The 19711-nt window shown below is 45.0% G+C and overlaps 1 protein-coding gene across 2 annotated transcripts in view; it reads right to left on the reverse strand.

Annotated features, from left to right (window-relative positions):
* The window catches only part of C2CD2 (C2 calcium dependent domain containing 2), a 1081249-nt gene that overhangs the window by 175949 nt on the left and 885589 nt on the right, over positions 1–19711 (reverse strand). For both annotated transcript variants that reach the window (XM_044071129.1, XM_044071130.1), the window contains one exon: positions 16543–16656. In XM_044071129.1, the coding sequence (XP_043927064.1) occupies positions 16543–16656 (114 nt within the window). The remainder of the gene's footprint in view (positions 1–16542; positions 16657–19711) is intronic.

Consider the following 19711-nt stretch of genomic DNA (forward strand, 5'->3'; position numbering starts at 1 on the left):
AACCAACTCTGTGCGTCAGGCAAAACTCCTTGAGATTGTTTGCAGAACCACATCTTTCCCCCCTTCTGGCCTTTGGGGTAAGGCCTAGAAGGAGTAGAAAAATGGACTCCCACGGCAGAGAGAGTCTTGCCTTCAGTCTCGCACCTAGTCAGGGTTTCCTTCACTTGAGGACCAAAGAGGGATGATCCATCAAACGGGGAGTTAGTGAAGGATGCCCTGAAAGGGTCCGCAAAATTACATAGCCGCATCCAGGCGTGCCGACGTAAGGCCACACCTGTACCGGCCGCTCTACTCGCTCCATCCGCCGCATACGAAAGGAGGCGCATGGAGGAGTTAACTATTGAGTTGAGGGTAGCCAGCTGAGAGTTCATCCTATCCTGAAAACCCGCAGCTGTTGGATCCTTTAACATTTCGCTCGCTTCCTTGATCAAATCTCTCTGGAGATGAGTGAAATGACACAGGTAGTTCAGCGAGTGCATTGAAAAGGTCGCTGACGAGAACATCCGCTTCCCGTACCTGTCCATAGTCCTAGACTCCTTGTTAGGAGGATGGACAGGCACTGAAGGATCAGCTAGCTCCTTCTTGGTGGCCGCAGCCACCACCATAGCATCCACAGAGACGCCTTTGGTCAAAAATTCTTTGTCCTTGGGGGCAGTGATAAACTTTGAAGGTCTCCTGGGGGTGGGGTCCACAGAGTCAGGAGCCATCCAGGCCTTCTTTGCCACCACTTGCATAAGGGGGTCAAAGGGAGGGGACACCCAGGAGGTGGAAGGGCGAGAGCCAAATGCCTCAAGATACACCGATTCATCCTCTAAAGGGTTGAGGGCTGGCCAATTCCCCCTCTGTTTTAAGATCTCGAGGATGTCTGCAAAAGAGACATCTTCAGAGGGGGAACGAGGGGAACCTTCAGAATCCTCTAAATCGGTGTCAGAGGTGACAGAATCAGGGGAGTCAATGTGCTTCCTCTTGCACTGCCTCTTCCTAGGGGGCTCTCCTACCGGGTCAGGAGAGGCCTCGGAAGAGGAGGAGATCCCCACTGGGGATACTTGAGGAGCTGGCTCTCTACGATCCGGGATGAGGGAGTGAGCAGAAATCACCGCACCGAAGGCACTGTGGAGGGAGGGGCAGATGGAGCCGACTGTGGGGTTGAACCAGGTTCCAACACGCTCCTCATGACCTCGAAAGCACCCCTGTCAGGCAGAAGCAGAGGTCTCCACTCCGAAAAGCTGGAAACCACCCCCCCTGGCACCGACAGTGATGGCTGCGAGGCCGATGTCGGAGCCGAACTCACCAGCGCCGAAGCACCGAGAGGGAGAGCGGGGTCGGACAAGTGTCCGATGCCACTCGCCCCCTCGGAGCCGACGAGGGAAGTCCGGCACCGAGATTCCTCCAAGGAAGATATCGGAGCAGACGATGGTACCGAAGACAATGGTATCGGTTCTGACACAGCCACAGTCTTGGGTCCGAGCTGCCCCGGCTCCGAACTCAAAGGAGTCGGAGGAGGAACCTTCTGAGTGATGGGAATAGCCATCGACTGTTGAGTCGGGCTTTGAAGCATCTGGGCAAGTGCCTCGGACTTAAGAAGTCAACTCACTACCCTCTGAAGGTCATGATCTGATAGTCTCGATGACCTAGAGGAGTGAGATCTATGGCTCCGTTCAGACAACAATGGAGATGCTGGAGCCGAATGAACGGAGCCGATAGATGGTAACCGGGACCTTTTTCTGGAGGTTGGTTCCGACAATCTGATCGGAGCCGAATCACCGGTGTCTGCCTCGGCTCCGGCCGGAGCCGAGGAAATAGCAGGGACATGAGTTTGAGAATCATCGGCTCCAGCCGGAGCCGATGTTCGAACAGCCTTCGAAGCCCCAGAGGACGACTCAGATACCGGAGCCGATGGTCTGGAAGGCTTCGAGGGTTTCCCCGAAGATTGCGTCGGGGGACCCTCAGGCTTCAATAAGCCCCTTAGAATGAGCTTATTTTTACGCTCCTGCAGGACTCTAGGGCTGAAGCCATGGCAAACAGCACATGAGTCCTGCAGGTGCAAAGGTCCCAGGCAGTATACACAAGAAGTGTGACCTTCTGTCAGAGACATCTTCTGACAGCACGAGTCACACTTCTTAAAGCCTGAGACCTTTGATTCCTTAGACATGTCTAAAGAAGAAAAAAGTGTAATCACACACTCACACACACACTGATTACACTTATTAAAATTAAATTAAATTATAAGTAATTTAGAAAAAATTAAATCCCTACAAAACACAGTCACTCCAACTACTAGGAAGGGAGGGACTGGGCCTAAAGCCCAAGGGAAGAACTCTAGTGAGTTTAGGAAAAACAGGGGAAAAATTGAACTAGGAATGGAAGGAAATTACCTAATTTATAAAATTATGAAGAAAAACTAACTTAAAAGGGGGTCTAAGATAACAACTAGTTTTTAAAACTAACCTGACGAGCCGGTTGAAAAACACCTCGATCGCTATAGCGGCAAACGAGATCTGAGGAGTTACCGCCTAGCATTGTGGGATATAGGGGAGCCTCGAGCCGGTGGGACTAGCTCTCGAGCTTTTAGAGTGGCCGAGTCGGAGCCGAGGTTCGGCTCCGAACCCCATCCAGCAAGAATGAAGGCGAGATAGACAACTTAACATTCTTTATTCATTCGTTACTGTTAGGATGGAGTCCCCAGCTACTTGAGTCCTGGGTGGCCCTAAGGAAGGGTATTTCTGAGCACCATAGAACCAAAAGATGTTTGTCCCCTGGAGGCCAAATCCAATTTGTAATGAGTTATAAAGGTATGAGGTCTTGCCCAAGTGGCTGCTGCACAGATATCATCCATAGAGGCTCTGGAATGAAAAGCCACTGAAGTAGTCATCGATTTAGTCAAATGAGCCTTTATTCTGGAAGGTAAAGACAGTTTATTCTGATTGTAGATAAAGGTAATGACGTTTCTAAGCCAAGAAAATAGAGGCATTTTGGAGACAGGCCTACCCAATCTGGGTCCTGCAAGGGCCACAAGCAATTGATCTGTTTTTCTGAAAGATTTAGTTCTGTCCACGTAAAAACAAAGTTGCATATGAACATCAAGGGTATGCAAAAGGTATTCCCCTCTATTTGAATGTTGAGGGAAGAAAACCGGCAGGTCAATAGAATGGTTAATTGAAAACCCAGAAATGACCTTGCGCAAAAAGGATGGGTCAGTACGTAGGAACACTCTTTCCCTATGAAAAATCAAGTAAGGTCTCTTGACACTCAAGGCCTGCAACTCTGACACTCTTCTTGTTGAGGTAAGGGCTGCTAGAAGTAGAGTCTTCCAGGACAAAAATTTCATATCACATGAATTAGAAGGTTCGAAAAGAGGGCTTGTTAATGACTGAAGCACCAAAGTCAAGTCCCAAGGCTCTATGGGGGGCTTGACAGGAGGTTTAACATGTAACACTCCTTTCAAGAAAGTTTTGCACAGACAGTGTGACATAACAAAAGAATTATCAAATCCATTGTGAAAATTTGCGATAGCTGCTAAATGTACAGTAATTGTTGATGTTGAAGCTCCTGCATGTAATAGGGTAGTCCGGTACTGTAGGATCTTCTGAATAGGCATGGAGAAAGGGTCTATGCCATGATCTTTGGCCCATGTAGAGAACCTAGCCCACTTACTAGCATAGCCGGCTTTAGGCACCAACAAACCCTGCGATCCCTGGGGGCCCCTAAGCCACAGCATGTTATCTTATCCTGATATTTTGTTACATGTCTGTCAAACCAACAAAAGCTAGCACAGCATTCTTGTATATTAATAAACTACATGGATAATAACTCTTATTTATACCTCCTTTAAAATTCAAAGATATTTCTGGTTGTAGTAACAGTGTTTTGTCAAGTAACAGGTACTAGAATTCAATTAAATATTTTACCACTGACCTAGTGCCCCTGGCTTAGTTAAATCCTGCTGTTGGACATTTTCTCCTCTAAAACTGACTACATAGCCAGCTTTAGGTCCCTGCTATACCCGTGACTGCAGGGGCCCCCCTTAATCATCCTTGACTGTGTGGGGCCCCCACAAAAGCTGTTGCTGGTTGGGGAAAAATGAGGAAGAAAAAAATGAATTAATTTACTAATTATGCTCTTTAACCTGAACAGGGCTGTGCTATGACCCTATTAGGATGAAGCTGATAAAGAAAGTACAGTTTTGTACCTACCATAAATGTAGATGTTCGAGTGCTCATACAGCTGCAGTCATAACAGATGGGTTATCCTGCCATCAGGTGGGTCCTCGGTCGGCCGAATTCCAAAGTCTAGGTCCGGCGTTGGTTGTCATCGCTTCTTCCCTGAAGTCAGTGCGGCAGGGGTATAAAAGAGGCAGCCGACGACATTTTCTTCAGTTTTTCTTGCCCCAGATGTCAGGTGCCCCCAGAAGGAAGGCAAACATAATGTTATACAAAAGTGCAATGTTGATAAATCAAAAACAGTAGTTGCAAGCAAATACACCATAAAAGAATACCCCAAAAGGTTATATGAAAAGGGTTTGTCATAAGGCCTGTCCTAAGAGGGGTTGGAGGGAGGGAAACCTGGACGGCAGCTGTATGAGCACTCGAACATCTACATTTATGGTAGGTACAAAACTGTACTATGTTCATCGTGCATACAGCTGCAGTCATAACAGATGGGTAGAATCCCAAAGCTAAGTAAGGGTGGTAGGCACTAAGTGGAACTAGGAGGGGCTAGGATGCCCTGCAGGACTGCTGTGGCAAAGCCCGCTCTAGATTTAGAGTATAGTGGGAGGTGACAGTGCTTGGAGAAAGTGTGCACTGAACTCCAGGTGGCTGCTTCCAAAATATCCTTGGTAGGGACCCCCCTGAGGAAGGCTGCAGAGGTAGCTGTGGCTCTGGTGGAGTGGGATCTGATGCAGCAGGCACAGTGTTTCCATGAAATGAGTAACAAAAGCGTATGCAGTGGGCTATCCATTTTGAAATTGTCTGTTTGGAAATAGCCTTTCCTTGAGCACCTGCCGCATAGGACACACAGAGTTGCTCAGATTTCCTGAATGGCTTTGTCCTGTCCAAATAATAACGAACTTGTCTGTGAATGTCCAAGGAATGCAGTAGTCTTTCCCCTTTGTTTTGTGGATTAGGATAAAAGGTAGGTAAGCGGATAGTCTGATTCAAAGCTACACTGGATACTACCTTTGGCATAAAGGTAGGGTTGGTTCGTAAGGAAACTCTGTCCTGATGGAAAATGATGAATGGTTGCACAGCCATGAAGGCCTGTAGCTCTGAAACCCTGCGAGCTGAGGTGATAGCCAGAAGAAAGGCTGTTTTCCATGACAAGTACTGTAACTCTGATGAAGAAGCTGGCTTGAAGGGAGGAAGGGTCAGCTTTTCCAATACGAAGTTGAGGTCCCAAGCAGGGACTGGTAGTTTCCTTGGGGGTTTTATATTCTTTGCCCCTCTGAGGAACTGCCTTAAGAGAGGATGAGAGAATAAAGGAGGATCTGTGTTGTATTGTGCAGAAATGGCTGAAGCGTGGATCTTGATGGAGGAGAAGGAAAGTCCATTGTTTAACATTTCAGCTAGGTACTGTAAAATTTGAGGTATATTTATTACCCAAGGATTCTGTCCCTTTTTTTGATTCCAGGCACAAAATCGTTTCCATTTGGCGGAGTAGGCCTTTCTAGTAGAAGGTCTTCTGGCCTCCAAGATGACATCCTGCACCTCCTTGGAGAGGAGAAACTGTTGGGAAATCAAGGAATTCTCCATGCAGCTAGATTTAGAGTTTTGAGGTGGCTGTGAAGAGTTTTGTAGTTGTGTTGGGACAACAGAAGAGGGACTAGAGGTAGGATCCATGGTGGGGAATGTGTCAGGCTCTTCAGGAGCGGATACCAGTGTTGCCTGGGCCAGTCTGCAGCAATGAGAATCATTTTCGGCCTCTCTGCTCTGGCTTTTAATAGAACTTTGGGCAGAAGAGGAAGAGGCGGGAAGGCATAGACTGTCAATGTTGCCCAATTGAAGGAAAGTGAGTCCACTTTCCAGGCCTGTGGATGATAGGTCCTTGAACAAAATTTTTTCAACTGGCAATTTCTGTGGGTAGCAAAGAAATCTATGTCTGGCTGTCCCCATGCCTGTGTTATCTTTGTGAAAATTTGAGGATGCAACTTCTATTCGTGTGGATCTGTCATATTTCTGCTTAGGTTGTCTGCCAGTGTGTTTTCCTACCCTGGCAGAAATTGTGCCTGTAGTTGAATTTTCAATTCCAGTGCTGTGTTCCATAGGGTCATGGCTTGCCTGCACAGGGGGTATGAACGAGTTCCCCCCTGTTTGTTTATGTACCACATCACTGTGGTGTTGTCTGTCCTTATCAATAGCTGGCCTGGATGCAGTAGGTCTTTGAAGGTCATAATAGCCTTTTGCATGGCTAGCATTTCCTTTTGGTTGATGTGAAGGAGCTTCTCTTTTCGTGCCCATTTTCCCTGAATGCACTGATCTATCATGTGTGCTCCCCAGGCGTAGTCTGAGGCGTCTGTTGTGATGATTTGAGTTGCTTGAGGTACACAGAAAGGAAGACCTGTGTTTCTTTGGCAAGCTTGAGCCCACCACATAAATTCCTTTTGAAGGCATGGAATGGCTGGTATAATTGCTTCCAAGCTGTGGCTGTGTTGAGACCATAAGTTTTTTAGGTACCATTGAAGTTTCCTCATATGCAGCTTTGCACATGGGATTAGTAGGATGCAAGATGCCATGAATCCCAGAGCCTGCAGGCCTTTCCTTGCAGTTAGCCTGGTGTAAGTTGCCATTTTTCTGAAGTATTGAGACAGTTGCCCTTGCTTGTCTGGCGTGAGGTAGGCCATCTGGGTGGTTGTATCCAAGCTGGCACCCAGGAAAATTATTTGTTGAGAGGGTATTAGTTTTGATTTCTTTTTGTTGACTGTGTATCCCAGGAAGTTCAGCAGTTTTATTACAAACGCCAGGTGCTGCAGTAGTATGTCCTTGCTGTCCGCTTGGATCAGGTAGTCGTCCAGATATGGGTAGATTTGTATCCCTTGTTGTCTGCAGAAGGCGATTACTGATGCCAGGCATTTTGTAAACACTCTGGGCGCAGTAGATAAGCCAAAGGGCAATGCAGAGAATTGGTAATGGGTTGAACCTGCAAGAAATCTGAGGTATCTTCTGCAATCTTGTCTGATGGGGACATGCAGGTATGCCTCCTTGAGGTCCAATGTTACCAGCCAAGACTCCTTGCCCAGCATGGGAAGAAGCTGCTGTAATGTGAGCATCTTGAATTTTGGCACCTGTAGATATGTGTTTAGGATGGATAGGTCTAAGATAGGTCTCCAATCTTTGTCTTTCCTTGGCACCAGGAATAGTCTGGAATAAAACCCTTGACCTTGTTCTTTTGCAGGTACCTCTTGAATTTGCTTTCATGTCCATGAGAGCTGAAATTTGTTTTTGTGCCTCTGCCCTTTGATTTTGTGGCAGGTTTGGCATGCCTCTCATTTTTGGAAGGGTGTGAAAGTGGAACCTGTAGCCTCTGTCTATAATGTCCAGAATCCATTTGTCTTTTGTAACAATATGCCAATTTTTTTTGAGAATAATGTCAGTTTTCCGCCCAAAGGTGCTGCCATTAAAGCTTTGCTTGGCAGGTGTAGGGGGAAGTCATTGTGTCTGTTTTCTAAAAGACTGTGATCTATCTTCTCCATCTCTTGGGGTTGGTGCTTGCCACTGTCTGGCTCTGAAAGATCCTTGAGGTTGCCCTCTACTCCTTGGACGCCTGTATCTGCTCCTTTGAGGTCTGTCCGTGGCTGGAAAGGACCAATTTTTTGAAGGCCAGTTTCTGCTGAAACGTGGAGGCTGTACCTGCAGGAAATCTTTCACTGTTTGCATTGATTTCGCTTTTTCCTCCATTTTCTTTAGCACCTCCTCTGCTTTAACACCAAACAATACATCTTTTTGAAGAGGTGCATCTAATAATTTAGCTTTGACATGATCTGGTAAGGTTTGCTCTTTGAGCCAAGCATGCCTACGTATAACAGACCCCGTAACAGCAGCTCTACATGAGGCCTCTAAAGCATCAAAATCACATTGCAAGGTAATTTTACCCACTTGCTCTGCACCATGCAACAAATCCTGCAACTCTTTTAAATCTGGTTGTTCTGGTTGTGTCATCTTGCTTTTCAGCTGAGATATCAAAAACTGTTGATACTTTAACATCTGGAACTGACAGTTTAATGCCCTCATGGTTAAAGTGGCCGAGGTGTACACCTTTTCCCCCCACCTTTCTAAAGATCTGGAATCTCTCTCTGAAGGTAATGGGTTCTTAGCAGTAGAGGCCTTAATTCCCTTGGGACCCTGTGAAATAGTTTCTGGGTCAGCAGTATGGCTTTTATATACAAACTGGTGAGAATCAGGAACCCGATAATACCTGTCTGGTTTAACAGGAGCTGGAGGCAAAGAATCAGGATTAAAGCTGGCTTCTGTGTACACATCATCCAATATATCTAAAACAGGAGGGATAGCCAGAGGCCTATGCTGGGGGAGCAGAAGAAATTCCCTGAGCCTTTTCTTGGAATCTGAGTAATCTTGGCCTTCCCAGTGAAAGTGTTCCCTCAATGTATGCAGGGTTTCCCCAAAAGAGAAGTCCTCAGGGGGGGGGGGGGGCCGAGGGAATAGACTCTTCTGCATCAGAGTCTTCGAATGGAGAATAGGCACAATCCTGGTCCTCAGATAGTTCTGAGGTAAAAGAAGCTTGATCTGAGGAAGGGTAGTCTTCCTCTAATCCGGGCCTTTTGTCAGAGGGGGGTTGAGAACCCCTGATAAGAGTAATCAAATCCTCAGCCATTTTAAGCATCTGTTTTTTAGGCATGGTGCCTTGAGAGGGTGTCTGAGGAACCTGTTTTTTGGTTTTCTTGGCTGTTTTAGATTTAGTGAAGGCTTTAATAGAGAAGGAGGAAGGCCTGAAGACCCCTTCAGAAATGGCAGGCCTGTCTAAATTCTAAGTTTCCCCGCCAGGAGTGGCGTCGGTATCTCTAGTAGGAATGGGGGCCGAGGAGCCTGCGACCTCGGGTACTGAAGACACCGGTAATGCATTGTCATCGGTACTCAGGGGCTGCGTAGGCGCCTCGCTGAGTACTGGAGAACCGGTAGTCGGTCTTAGCGTGGTATCAGTAGGTGGTGCGGACTTCGTATGTCGGTCCTTATCTTTGCGTTTTTTGCTCAAAACTGGAGTCGGAGTATCTGACGACATAATATAATTAAATATTTTGCCAAAAAAGTGAAGGGCGAACTCCACCCGACGCTTAATAGTGCGTTTGTTGAATCTAGCAGAAAAACGGCAGGCCGAGACGTCGTGGTCAGGGCCTAAGCAAGGTATACATTAAGAGTGGAAATCCTTATGCGGTATTTGCTTCCCACATGCAGTGCAATTATTAACTTTGTCTGACATCGGTCTGAGACAAGAAAAGTTTCCCCAACGGGGTACTTAGCTTTCAAGAAGACTTCGGCTGAAATACTTTCGTAAATCTCAGGAGCTGGCCGACCAGCACTTGCGAACTGCTTCTGCTTCGGGCACCGTGCGGCAAGAAAGACTGGAGAAAATGGCGTTGGCTGCCTCTTTTATACCCCTGCTGCACTTACGTCAGGGAGGAAGTGACGACAACCGACGCCAGACCTAGACTTTAGAATTCGGCCGACCGAGGACCCGCCTGACGGCAGGATAACTCATCTGTTATGACTGCAGCTGTATGCACGATGAACATCATGAGCAAAGTAAACTAAAAAGATCAGCAGCCCAGAGTGACTTATCTAGGTGCAAATTTTTGATTTAAGAAGAGCTGATACTTCTGATCATCAGGGATGGGTTTATTTTCCCGGGAGTTTTATAAATACAAGCAAAACACCAGATAGTATAACTCTCAATCCCTTTGCTTAAGAATTCAGTGCAATCCCAAAAATAATAGAATAAAGGCTCAGAATCAGGACTACAATTTAAATATTACTCTAATGCACTTAAAAAGTTAGAATAACACCCTTTGCATCAACACATATTTTTGGACAATAATTATAAAACTCAGATGTCTGGACTGATTGACTGTAATCCTGAACGATTTAGCAGCAAATCAAACTTTTTGTGAAGGAGAAAGCAAAAGTATGAACAAAATCAGGGAAGGTCTGTGAAATCGGGGACAGTGACAGGTATGCATTACTTTTCAATGAGGTAAATAAGCGACTTACCCCTGCTGCTGCTAAACAGCAGTCACTGATCTGGTGTGGCAGTACCAGTGTTGCACAATATATTGTTATTTGATAAAATAACTACAAAACTAGGACTGCTATGGCTTATGCTTGTGTGTGTATAAAAGCTATCACTGATTTTTGTCTGTGCATGCACCCAGTAATGCCAGGACACAAACATTATTCTTCTGGGTATCAGTAAAAAAAATGTGCTTAACAAGTAATTATATTTCAAAAGTAAGACATACAATATATCACAGAACATTCAGACACCTAGATCTTCTTGGAGTCTGGTGGCTTCCACTCACCAGACTGTATAAATGGATACTGGTGGCTCTCTTAATCATCCTCGACTCTGTGGGGACCCCCACAACAGCTATTGCTGGTTGAAGAAAATGAGGACAAAAAATGTTTCAGTTTTTTGATTGAGCTGTTTAACCTGAAATGCTGAAATATGACCCTTTTAGGATAAAGCTGATAATAGCCTCTGGTTTCAACCATGCCCATTCCAAAACCATCCCTGCTCAAATGTGTGTGTACAGAAAGGGGGTTAGGGAAAGAGACAGTATTCCTAGATAACACCTATGTTTCCCACAACTGGCTTGTTACTTTATTGTGAGCTACTATTTTGCCAGCTTTGAACATTAAGCCTTGGGCACAACTAATGTCTTCCTTGAAAGAAAAAAATAAGACTGAAATTCTTTTCTTTTTCATGATTTTTGTTTAGGCCACCATTGGAGTAAAATGCTGAGAAAATGCTCTAAAATGCATCCCAGGGCACATATATCAACCCTTATGGCTTTGGGAGCACCAGTTTGAGTTATTTCCTAAATGGTTATTACTGTGCTGACTTGGTCAGGAAAGGAGTGCTGAAAGGATGCAAGGAAAACTAAAGCTGAACAGCAACAGTGAATTTCTTTCCTTAACAATAAGTTGTGTTTAAGCCATTATTGGATGAAAAAGTTGTGTAAAAAGAACGTTAAAATGCACTTCAGAGCATATTGAAAGTTATGGCTTCTTGAAAAAGATGAGAGTAAAGCAAAATGTGAGAAAAGGAAGAAAAAATTAATGTGCATGGTATGGGAGCCCAAAAGGGGGGAGGGTTCAGAGGAGAGGACTGGAGGGTGTGCAGGGGGTGTTGAAACAGTAGGTCTTGTCATCATTTCATTTAAGTTCAGACCTGGACATATAGTTGTTGTAATGTATCATTGTTGCAACTAAATGCCAGTAACTGTAAGTGTCCCTTTGTTAGACAGGTCAACAAAGTGTGGTATATAGGCCTGTTGTAATGTAACAGCTTGCAGCTAAGGTCTATCTGTGTGTACTACTCTTAAAAGTTTGCAGCACGAACTAAAAGGTTTCTTAGGAGGTGTGGCATTGACAGTATGATACTTATACTGTGCCTAGAGGGCCCCCACCTTGACATTTGCTGGGGGCCCCCAAAATGCTAACACCAGCCCCGCTTACTAGAATACATTTTCCTGGTGGAAGGTTTGTGTGAAGCCAGAAGAATCTCAAGGACAGGAGATGAAATATCACGTAGTCTGGCAATAATCAAAAGTGGAGAAACCAAGCTGTGAGATTGAGGCTGTGGAGATGGGGTGACTCAGTTCCTGAGGGTGAGATAGCAGACCTTGGGATTGATCCAGGATCCACAGGCTGTGAATCAGATGCGGTCATAGAAAAGGGAACCAGACTTCATGGGGCCAATAAGGGGCAATGAGGATCACTTTGCTTCTCAACATTTGAGCATTCTGGAGGAATTTCGGGATGTGGGGAAATGAAGGGAAAGGCATACAGCAGACCCAGGGGCCAATTGTTCATCAGAGCATCCCTCGGTGACTCCCCCATGAGAGGGGGGGGGAATCAGGGCAAAGTAGCTTCTGCATTTGTTGTTTAGAGGGGAAGCAAACAGGTCACAGCAAGGCCTGCCCCAACGGCGGAAGATCTGATCTGTTATTATAGGACTGAGGGACCACTCATGTGGCATCAGGATGTTCCTGCTCAGGTTGTCTGCAATAAGCTTGGAACTCCCGGGAATGTGCGTTTCTATAAGAAAGCGGCTGGAAGCTATCGCTCAGTGCCAAATTCTCATGGCTTCCCAACACAGGGGTTAAGACCTGGTTCCGCCTTGTTTGTTGATATATCAGACAACTGAGATGTTGTCTGACTGATTTGCAATGGTCCAGGAAGGAAAGGATATGTGAAATGTTTGCAATGCTAAGAGAACTGCTCTCAATTCCAGGACATTTATGTGCAAATTGGCCTCCATGGGGGACCAGGTGCCTTGGACTGTCTTTCAATGGAAATGCCCCCCCTCCCCCCAGCAGGGAAGCGTCCGTGGTCACCGTGGCCCTGGGCTGGGGAAGGCAGAACGGTCAACACCACAAATTTGACTCTGGCTTCATCCACCAAAGCATTTCTTTCTTAGAAAGATTTGTAAGGTGTATCATTTGGTCGAGTGGATGGGTTAAGATCGACCATTGTGATGAAACGAGCCATTGTACTACTCTCATGTGCAAGCTCACCAGTGGAACTAAGGTAATGATTTCTGCCATAGATCCCAATAGCTGTAGTACAAGGCATGCTGGTACAAAAGTCTGTTGGAGGAGGACTTGAATCTAACTTCTTATTTTTGAGAGCTTGTGAGGAGGAAGGGAAGCTTGACATGATGTTGTGTTCAAGATCGCTCCAGTAAATTCCAGTGTTTTTGTTGGGGACATTTGAGATTTTTCCATGTTGATCGTGATACCTAAGCAAACAGCAAGGTCTTGAATGTAAGACAGGGTGAGAATGAGAAGATTCCTGTTCGTGGCAGTAAGGAGCCAATCATCTAGATACAGAAACACCTGGAATCCTTGTAGACATAGATGAGCTACTACGACTGTCATACATTTGAACACTCTGGGGGCTGTTGAGAGACCGAATGGCAGTACCCTGAACTGGTAGTGATTGGCTCCCAGCTGGAAGCGGAGAAATCTCTGGGAGGGTTTATCCATCTTTATGTGGTAACACGCAACCTGGAGATCTATAGAGCACATCCAGTTGTCCTTCACTAGAAAGGGGAGGATGGACTGTACCATGACCATCTGGAATTTTTAAGGTTTTATGAATTTGTTTAGTAAGCTGAGGTCCAGGATTGGCCTCCAGTGCCCTGTCTTTTTAGGCACTAAAAAGAACCTCGAGTAAAAATCGGATCCTCTCTGGTCTGGTGAGACTGGCTGGATGACTCTTTTTCTTAGCAGCTTTTCAATGTCTAAGGCTGCTACCTCCCTCCGACTGGGTGGAACATTGGGGATTCATTTGACGGGTATGGCAGTAAGATCGAATGGGATATGATAGCCTCTGGATATTATTCTCTGCACCCATGCATCCATAGTTATAAGCTGCCAGGCTTGTAGGTGCAGGGAAGACTGACCCCCAACTGCTTCCAGAGGAAAGCAAGCGGGCAACTGCACAGGAGTGCTGGGAGGGTCGGCCGGAGAAGGAATCTCTAGCACCCTGGTTGCAAGGACCCCCTCTGCCCTGAAAGGGGCATCTTCCAGATGAGTTGCCCTCTCTGCCCCGGGAGGGATTGCTTACCACGAGCGTCACGAAAAGATCCTTGGGACTTCTTGAACCACATTTTCCCTTCCCTCTGGTTCCTGGAATAGGAACTCTGGGGGTGGAAAAACATATGCTCACAGCAGAAAAGGTCTTTCCATCTTTCTCACTTCGTGATAGTGTGTCTCTTACTTTGGGACCAAAAAGGGAAGATTCGTCAACAGGCACATTGACGAAGGAAGATTTAAAGGGGTCTGCAAAATCACACAAATGCATTCAAGCATGCCGTCTCATGACGATGCTTGATGCGGCTGCTCGAGCTGCCCCCTTGGTAATGTCAGAGATCAAGTGCATCAAGGAATTAGAGATAGATTCCAGGGTAGCCAGCTGCGAGATGACAGTGTCATGCACCTCGTCAGGCAGTACCCCTACCAAAGAGGCAGACATTTCTGAAATTAGGTCTCTTTGGAGGCAAGTAAAGTGTGCCAGGTAGTTCAATGATTGAATGACAAAGGTCGCTGAAGCATAGGTCTGCTTCCCCACTCTGTCCATAGCCCAAGACTCCCTGTTCAGGGGATGAACAGTGGAACTATCTTCTACCAGTTCCCTCTTGGTGGCCACCGCCATGACCATGGAATCAACTACTAACAGCTTGGGCCAACTGGGCTGGTCTTCAGGGGTGGATAAAATTTTGTCTGGCCTCCAGGGGACAGGTTCTATGTTGTCCAAGGCTTTCCAGGCATGCTGCAGGATCAGTTTAACAAGCTCATCTGCAGGTGGGGTCACCCAGGAAGGAGATGGCCAAGCACGGAAGGCCTGCAAGAACACCGATTCCTCCAAAGAAGGGTTAGAGGACTTCCAGTTTCCTCTCTGCTTGAGGATCTCGAGAATGTCTCCAAATGAGATGTCTTCTGGGGGAGATCATGGGGACCCTTCTCCCTCATCACAATCGGTGTCCTCAGTGATAGATTTCTCAGAGGAATCAAGGTGCTTCCTCTTGCGCCGTTTCTTCTGCGGTGGCTCCCCAGTGAGAGCTTCTGAGGAGGACTGTGGAGAAAGGGTTCCCTTCAAGGGAAGGTCTTGCAGCTCCCGTGCTTGGGATCCCAGAGTAGGGGGTTGGGCAGCTGCATGCTGGGGGGGGGGGGGTTCTGGTGTTGATGCCACTGGTGCTGACTGCGAGCCTGTTGAGGCAAGGACCATTTCCATCACCTGGAAAGCAGGCCCGCCCGAGGAGGGATGGGAGCCCAGAACCGTGAAGGACAACCTTGGAACCAGGGTCATACCCTGCCCCGAGGAATCTGCCTCTAGGTGAATAGCTGAGAGAGGACCGGAAGCTACCAGTGGAGCCATGGCCATAGACGGTGCCAGCGAAAAAATAGGTGCCAAACTAGGAAACACGGTGCCAATAGCCCAATCACTGCTCCGAGAGTGCACCAGTTCCAATGGAGCCATTGTGCCAAGAGTAATCGGTGACAACAGAGGAGCCTCCACAGTCGGAGCCGAGACAGTATGCACCGGGGTGGTCATCTCCAGGGCCTGGGAAGAGGCTGGAGGGGGATATACTGCTGAATATGATGTGAAAGCTTCCATTCCAAGGGGGAAGGAAGATCTAGCAGGGCTGGGCAATCCTCTAGCTGCCAGAAGCTGGTCCACAACCCTCACTACATCTTGTTCTGAAAGGCTCCTGGTGGATCTGAAGGAGGTTGCCAAAGGAGAATCAGGTCTCTGAGATGTAGGAACCAAATGACTCCGTTTCTCTTTATGTTTTTTAGTTTTAGGTGGTGGTGAGACCTCTGTCCCAGAAAGATCCTCAACTTGTTCTTACGCTCAGCCAAAGTCCAATTGCTGAAGCTGGAACAGATATCACACGAAGCATTAATGTGGTCAATGCCCAAACAATAAATGCACTGAACGTGACCATCTGAGTTGGGCATCTTACGCCCACACTTATCACATTGTATAAAACCCAATTTAGCTTTTTCAGACATAAGGAAAAAACACCACACTAGTCCTAGTGACAAGAAAACATATCCAAAAACAACAACAGTGAAGTTAAAGAGAAGAGTTTTTTTTTTTTTTTTTTTTTTTATATCCAGATAGATAGAAAAGAGAAGATTACCACCAGTAGTACTTAGACATACAAGTGGTAGGAAAGAGGGCCTACCAAAGGTAGGGGAGAGCGACAGTACCAACGATGGTATAAAAGAAACTACCAAAGGTAGAGGGTAGGAAATAGGACAAGTAAATGAGTTTACAGACGAAAGATGGAAATTAGTGAAAACTGACTAAAAAGGAAAGTAGTGATAGAAATTGGCACAAAAAAATGCTACACTTAGCTTGAGAGAGAAGGCTTGGCACGTCTGACGAGGAACGCGGCAAATGAGATCTGAAGAGACTATGAGAGGGGCATTATGGGTAGGTCTTAGCTGAGAGTTTTGAGGCTGGTGCAAACTCGGTAATGGCCGTGTCGGTTCCGAGGATGGAACCGAAGTCCTAACAGTAAGGAATGAATAAAGATTTACAACATCAGATCTATAACATTTAATTACAAGGCACAAGAAGAGAGGCAGAGGCAAACGGATGTACAGAAAAGCTGATACAAGTGAGGCTTTTCTGGTAACATTTACTATTACATGAAAAGCATAGTTTTAAGGAAAACAGTTTAGGTCAAACAAGCACAATATTTAACTTCTTTACTTGCAATCACTTAAACTACATACTTCCTTTGTCTAAAGATAACTGAACTGCACGTGAAAAAGCCATGGATGTGTAATGTCCATACCAGTATCTGAAGATGACAGGGTTTTGCTCACTGGAGCACAGTGCGATGGATATACCTGCAAAGGTTTTTCTCTTTCTGTTTTGTTGGCTTTAGCTGGACTCCTTGATGGAGAATCTGCAAAAAAAAAATATTTAAAACTTTTACTATGAAATAAACATGTCAAAGGTTAGCATTCAGCACAACTCTATACTTTCACTTAACATAAAAAAGCAATCCATTGTTTTCTCATAATTGAATATTATTTACAGGGCTGCAAAGACTAAGATACTCAATATACTAAAAACAGGACAAAAAGAATACAACTAAGATCATCATGGAATTCATCCATACATTAACACAACATGAGTGCAAAGACTAAAACTCAGTAATATCAAAATATACTACAAATGAGATATAGGTGGTCTACTCAGAGACTTGATCATCAAAACTAATTCATTTGGGACTAACCAAATTAAGTGAAGTTTGCATTTACCTTTCTGCATATCCTCTCATAATCCCATGCAGGGAGTACCCCCACTATACCATCCTCTCTAAGTTTGCCAAACCTCTCAGGAAACTCTACTTCCATAAAAAACAAGAAATAAAGAAAAAAACAAAAAGGCTAAATGACTTATAACAAATAAAAAATAAAAAATGAGCCACCAAGGCAATTAAACGTTTCCACACTCTTTATTATAACCAACAGGACTAAGTGTTTTCACCAAAAACATATAAATGGTTTCTTCAGAGTCACTGTTCCCTAAAACAGACCAACCTTTTATATTCTAACAATTATTTAGCTAATTAATTAATCATTCAATTGAATTCATAGTCAACCTGTGTCAGACTAATTTTTGCTTTACTTAAAAAATAAGGACAAAAATATTACTAAAATAATAATAGGCAGTGTTTTTTAAATTCAATACTTTTATTGCATCTAAGAATTCTTTTAGTAATATTTTTGTATATTGTGTTATGGTGCTTTGGTAATGTGCATCAATGTTTTCTTGGTTTATTTATTGTTACATAAAGTATTTAGATCCTTAGTTTTCGTAACAATGAAAGTATGACAGACCATTTCAATGTGGAACAGCATGGAATGCAGTGGTGGCTAGGTGACTTCAAAGGGCTTCAGGGAGTAAATGAATGGGTGAGGCTATCTGGAATGGTCATTTCCTGTGAGCAAGCAATAGATGGGATGATTTACTGTCATCTACAGACTCCTTCTGTATGTACCTACACATTACTGCCACTTTGCTAACTATGACATCTGATGGCAATCAACAAGGCAAGCCTTAGGTGATATGGAGCCCTAGACAAAGGCCTATATGTGGGCCCAACTGCACAATGGTCACACTGCACCTCCCAGTGCCTTTCCCACAGTCTCCTAATCCTGTCCCCCCACCATTCAGATGGATTACTACTTGTTTTTTCTCACTTTGTCTTACCACCTTCTTACCTCTCTTCCCTGACATTGTTTAACTGGCCAAGACTCCACTGCATTAAGTTTAGATGAACTGAAAGAAAAAGCTGGGGGACTTGGAGTTGCTAGGCCCACAAAAGTCATAGGGTTCTAGATGCTCTGAGATGCATCATACAGCTTTTTTGCAACTTTTTATTCTAACGATCACCAAAAAAAAAAAATCAAAAGTAAAGAAAGTATTTCAGTCTCATCTTAAGTTGTGCTTAAAGCTTAACGTTCGAAGCCAACAAAACAGGAGTTCCCCAATAAACTGAGAAGACACATTTTTGCAAGGATATATAAATCTTATCTGAGAACACTGACTGTGATGGAAAGTGAAAATGATTATGGACAACTTGTTCCTCTTAGCTGTACCGCAAACTGTCCATCTCACAGACACACAGACAAATGAAAAGCAGGGACACAGGTGGGATCCCGTGGGCGTATTTTTTGTTCCCCTGTCAGTCATCCATGTTCCTCTTAAAGAGGGCTAGTGAAGTACTCTGCTCGACATCGAGATGGGGGAATCTTTGGGACACAAATCAGTCCTGCCAACAAGTTCTATTAATCTCACAGACCAGGTTGAGGTCTTGTGTGCGGGTTGTGCAAGTGGAGTTTGACTTATGAACATGCAGCAACTCCATCAAGGCCGGGTCTGAGTTTTCCATTAACATGCATTTTCTGAATACTGAAAAGTATGAAACTATAATGTATGGTTTTATTGGCTGACTCATCATCAGTAATTTACTGGAAATCAAATACTTTTTGAGGGACACAGAACAAAAATACAGCGGAATCAGGAATAGTCGAGAACATCGCTATCCTCACACACATACATTGCACACACTTCACCATCAATTACAGCCATCTCAATGACTGTGTTTACCTCATACGTCTGACTGTGATTAATGAGTAAACACATAACTACCACAGGAATATATCTTCTCAACTCTCTGCTTTCAGAATATATTGCTACTCCACTCTCTACCCTTCACCCTCCACGGACACACACAGACACACTTCTCAACCTCTTAGCAGAAGAATCGCTTAGAAAGCTAAAAACTGTGGAAGGGAAAGGACCAAATATGGAACTGAAATAGCTTTTACATAAGTAGAAAATTGCTACAACAACAGGCTTTGCATTTTTCTGAAGGCTAGAATATGTAAGACTCAAATATCTGTCATTATTTATCAACTATGCTCCTCACTGACTTACCCCTCTCCCCAAAAATGCACTATGAGGAATAAAGCAAATATGAGGCAATGTTACTGACATTTTGTGAAATCAGGGACAGTTGAGAACACTTATGCCCATGTATACACACACATATATATATATATATATATATATATATATATATATATATATATATGGTTTACTATTAAATGTTCGAATGCACTCCGTGCGAACGGCGACCCCATCGATGCGTTTGCGCGAACCGAAACAGCGAGACCGTTTCGATAGCGAACCGAAACCGCGAAACTCTGACGATCGACATTACCGGCCGCGCAACACCTCCACACCCATGCTACCATGGGTCGGATGGGGGCGAGATTTTGCCATTCGCACATCTGGGCGTCGGTGTAGTGACGTTCGCAGTTCCGCGTTCGGGCAATGCGCGTCGCACAAAACGGGATCGACAATTTGATAGTAAACCTCTATATATATATATATATATATATATATATATATATATATATATACACACACACACACACACACACACA

The sequence above is a fragment of the Protopterus annectens genome, chromosome 5.part0 (assembly GCF_019279795.1).
Source record: "Protopterus annectens isolate FY-2018-M chromosome 5.part0, PAN1.0, whole genome shotgun sequence".
NCBI lineage: Eukaryota > Metazoa > Chordata > Ceratodontiformes > Protopteridae > Protopterus > Protopterus annectens.